The 4,945-nt window shown below is 48.2% G+C and overlaps 1 protein-coding gene across 1 annotated transcript; it reads left to right on the top strand.

Annotated features, from left to right (window-relative positions):
* The first annotated feature begins 2,377 nt into the window (after nucleotides 1-2,377).
* On the top strand, nucleotides 2,378-4,420 carry LOC135376436 (neprilysin-1-like). Its single transcript, XM_064608975.1, has one exon. It carries the CDS (start codon nucleotides 2,378-2,380, stop codon nucleotides 4,418-4,420), a length of 2,043 nt encoding a protein of 680 aa, XP_064465045.1.
* Nucleotides 4,421-4,945: the final 525 nt, after the last annotated feature.

The raw sequence follows: 4,945 nt of genomic DNA, 5'->3' as shown, positions 1-4,945 counted from the left end.
TGCTTCACGGCGGCTTCCATTTCACGGCAGCACACGCTTTCTAGAGCAGTTTCCATAACTACACATCGCCCACAGGAACACCTAGCCCAGTAGATCACACACTGCGGACAAAATGTCAACTATGGAAGCTCTCAAAGTGGCTTACCAGTATGTGCTCTCAAGGCGACCCGGAGACTCTGGATGCGGCGGCGACGCAATGAACTCGTCCGATTGTTCTTTGGAAACTGTCTCTGTCGGCGGTCTTTTGGGTGCTCCTGCGTACAGAACCATTCCAAGACGCTGTGTGCGTCGCATAATCTCTTCTTCTATCGCTGACAGTTTGCGTCGTTATTGTCCAAACCGAAACCACGCACCCACGTGGTCCGGCGGGGTATGTCCTCCAGGTCGCCCACAGTTGGCTGAGAGAACTGGATGGTGATGACGTAGGCCCGCTTCGAAGCCATGTATCCGGAGGTCACGCCCTGCTATTTTTGCCAGATTTTTGCGTGGTAACTGCGCCCCCAGTGCACTGAATACGGTTAAAAGTCGATGTGTTTCTGATAGTGAGGGATCCTGAGAACCGTTTCCGGCAGAGTACTACTCGGAATTTGCGAAAATCATTTCATGGTCCCTTTAATATCTCAAACAACCTGTCTCACACCCACACCAGTTACCGCACGATTAAGTCGTAATTTATCTTCAGAATATTTATGACATTGGTTTTCTACGCAATGAGCTATATGTTTCTTTTAAATAATGTTCGGGCGCGGAGCTACTTTATGAAAACATCAGAATGGAAACGGAAACTTCCTTGCTTCCAACCGAAATTTCCCCACTTATGCAGGAATATCTTTGGGCGACAGACGGTCCCTTCTTCGTGACTGGGCTGCCTCCTCATCCGTCGAACAATGGCGTCGGGATGTCCCGGCCAGTACCATACTGGGAATTGTAGACCCAACATTCTCGTGTCGCTTACCGACATCCTTACCGCGCGTCATTAAGTCCCTCCTACATCGCTTACGGCTGAATGTTGCCTTTTCGCCGTACTACCGTTACCAGATAGGGTGCGCCAGTAGTCCCTTGTGCCCGGAGTGTGGTGTGCCAGCGACCGTGGACCATGAGATCATCGCATGTGCCACTTATAGGAGGGAGCGTCACTTGTTGGCAAACGACCTTGCGCGGATTGACAGCCGACCCCTTGACCTCAGACTCATTTTGGGACCATGGGACATACGAAAGCATATGTCCGTCTTGCGACCCTTCATCAAATTCCTGCAAACTACCGGCCTGATCGAATCTCTCTAAAACCCTGTCAGCGTCGTCAGCATCATCCTCATCACCATCCTCTCATTTTTCCCAAATAGCAATGGGGTAGCATTCTGCTCAATGAGCGGATGTCATCCCCATATCATCGTCATCATGTGTTTCTCTCTCTCTCTCTCTTTGTATAATTAACGGAATTTTTTCTGTGAAACGTCTTTCCTTTCGAAGATATCATTTACTGTGTGGAAAATACAGAGTAAAAGCCAGCCGTCCACTAAGGGTGTGATGGAAACAGTTAGTATACAGCAGGTATCTTGAGGATGCCAGCATACCCGATCATGCAGTAAAACGGATAGGGTGTATCAGCAGTGTGCACCGATCGTATATTAGGTATTAGAAACCAGATCAACTGGTACGTCATTTGTCTTCCACATCTCCGCTCCTCCTGGCACGTTTCGACAAAGAACCCCCCCCCCCCCCCCCCCAAAAAAAAAAAAAAAGTGACATTCTGGATCCGCCGCTAGTGCGAGTGGAAAATAAGGGAAGCAGCGCAACAAAAAAAATCCCATATCATTGTATTTATACTCCGATATTGTCATTGCTGAGATGATCTGTTGCTCCTTATAAGGAGGACAGGGAATCAAGTCCACAAGCTGTCAAAAGGAGGAAACGAAAAGTACATAAGAAGAAGTCTGTGGAAAGTAAAACTCCATTTTCATAGGTTACACAACATCGCAAGATAGCTTCGCAAGTTTGTTGCAAGTTTGTCGGAATTCGTTCGAGTGCATTCTTAGATCGGCATTTTGATTTTGCGAGGCTCTTTCATCCCTGTTGGCCACTTACGTGTCAATATAGCTCAAATTACATCGCTGACAGCAATGGGTAGAAATCCAGCAAACCAGTAGAGAAGTACGTCACACCAAACCCTTTAAATACCATGCCAATGATGAGGACGGTGCCCAGAAGAAGAACAATCTCTGTTTGAAATATAGGCGGCTCCTGTCCTGAGGCAACTGCCTTCGTATCGCTGCCAGCAAGGATATTGAAGCATCACCACAGCAGAAGACGAGACGAAACGGGGCTGACGAAGAAGAAGAAGAAGAAGAAAAACATGAAAGCGAAGACACCAGCGGTTATGTCTCCTCCAGCCTTTATCGTTGCATCGACCTTGGGTTACGTGAGCGTTATGCTACTTTTGAACGTAATATCGGATTGGGGTTTCCCTGCATGCTACGACCCGGCCAAGTGTTTCGATTACGATTACGAACTCGGCAGCAGCTTGCAGAAATCCCGTGACCCCTGCGATGACCTCTTCGAGCACGTCTGCGCGCACTTTCGGTTTCGTCACCCTTTGGCGATCACTTGGTTCAGCCTACAGGACTTCCGAAGCAAGGTAACGCTCCACCGGGTCCTTGGCCAGCGTCGTACCTCCAGCCAGTCAGTCTTCGACAAAATTGCTTTAGGATATCAAAGCTGCATTCGGGTGATCACTAACGAGGAACACAACGTCCTTACCATCCGATCGCTCTTTGCTACTTACAACTTCGACTGGCCCAGTCTCTCCCAGCCGAAAAATTTTGACTTTCTGGATGTGTCTGTTGGCCTGCCCCTGGACTACTATCTTCCTATACTCTTTGGTTTGGAGGTGATGCCGTATTTTCCAACGAATCAAAAGTACGCGCTCACGTTCACGATAGGACAAGTGTTTCTCAACCCTGGCTTCCGAATACTAGAGGGGGGAGCCTTGGCGTATTGCATACAGACCTTCGCTTCCGTAAGTCGTGAGAAAGCCGCAGTCATGGCGAAAAAAATGTCGACAGTTACGCACGATCTGGAATCTATGCTCGTCGCGTATGGAGATCGGGTTGAAAGCAATTTCACTAAACTTTCCGACATTCAGAAGTTTTCAGCTGTGACGTCTTCTCGATGGATAGACGTCCTGAACAGGCATTTACCATGGACACATCATGTCACGGCTAACGATGACGTTTTTGTGTTTATATCTTCTCCTTTCCTGTTGAAGCAAGTTATACAGCAATACAAGAAGAAGATGGCAGATCTATTTCTGTATCTTGGATTCAACCTAATCGTGGCTCTAGCACCTGCGTTCTCCTATCCCGTGACAAGCTGCCAATTTAGCTTGTGGATGCCAAAATATGGGTCTGCACATACGGATCTCTGTCTCAGTTCTATGATTCAGCTCGCTCCGTTCGCTGTCGCCCGGGCAATGTTTGACGAGATACTAGACTTCGCTGCTGTAAACGCAACCACCGACATGTTCCGCAACATTCGAGAGGCAACGAAGAAGTCCTTTCAGTCCGTTTCATGGATGGCAACGAAGAGTACTAGGGACACTGCAGCGGCGCGTCTGGACGCCCTCAAAGAGCTCGAGGGTTTACCACGCCACCTATTCACACACAGAGATCTGGAGGATTTTTATTCGTACCTGCCGAGCTTCGACCGTTCGTTCATCATCGATTTCCTGGAATCGCGTAATCGATGGATGAACAAGACCAAATCTTGGCTGAAGCCGAATGCGTCCACTCGTCCTCCTAGTCGTGTTGAAGTGCCCATGAACTTGATTGATGTCAACGCGTTTTACGCTCCACTTTTTCACATGATGATCATACCAGGTTCTATTATGCAACCTCCGTTCCTCGACACTAAAATGCCAGTATCTGCTCTGTACGGAAGCCTTGGACGCATCCTCGGTCACGAACTGACGCACTCGTACGACAGCGTCTTTGGCAACATCCTTCCAACAGGGGTCGTGCAGGACTGGTACGACCCACAGTCTAGAGCATCGTTTACGAACAAATTAAAATGCCTCATCAAACAAATCAACTCTAGGACGGGAGTGCCTACCTTCGGTAATAACTCCCTGTCCGAGAACTTCGCTGACAATGCTGGTATGGAGAAGGCCATTCTGGCTTTCAACGCCTTGCGGGACAAAGGCAGTTCAACTCTTGGCTACACCCAGGATCAGTTGTTCTTCATTAGCGGCTGTTTCGTCTTCTGTGCTATGAGCAAAACCTACGACTTCAGTTCAGAACAGTATCCCACGTTCGGCCTTCGTTGCAATTTGGCCGCCGGGAACTCCGAAATGTATAGCCGTGCGTTCTCCTGTCCCAAGGACGCAAAAATGAACTTTCGTCAGCGTTGTACGTTTCACAACTGAGCCTGACTTGCTTACTGGCTCTTTACCTGAATCATTCGACGACAACCGAAATACATATCATTTCTTCTCTGTGTACTCTGCGTTATGTCTCTCTGTTGGTCGCTCTGGAACTGAAAGATTACGTGCAGATAACGGCTAATGATCCATTATTAGTCGTGTTATTGTCGGCGAACGAGACAAAGTATGAAGAAAAGGGGCATGATGATAGACGACGAGACGCTCACGTGGGGCAGCAGCTTCGTGAGACATTTCGTGCACATCATCTAGATTTTAAAAGTAAAGCAGAAAGTCCAATCGTGAGCCCTATGACGCTGTAGTTTTTAGTTGAGTCGGAGTTGAGCTCGAATGAAGACCACGATCACATATTCGAGACCGGCTTTATTGATCAGAGCATCTAAATAAGATGAGTCATACGATACATACAGGATTTGGGCTCGGTGACATCGCCAGGATGCGGTCTCTTTATCGTCCGTTCCTTTTGTATGTTCAGATGCTACCGCTGCTATCTTCGCTGCCTGCTCCACA

The sequence above is a fragment of the Ornithodoros turicata genome, chromosome 1 (genome assembly GCF_037126465.1).
Source record: "Ornithodoros turicata isolate Travis chromosome 1, ASM3712646v1, whole genome shotgun sequence".
NCBI classification, from domain to species: Eukaryota; Metazoa; Arthropoda; class Arachnida; order Ixodida; family Argasidae; genus Ornithodoros; species Ornithodoros turicata.
The sequence above is the reverse complement of the archived record's forward strand: the minus strand, read 5'-3'. Positions and strand labels throughout refer to the sequence as shown.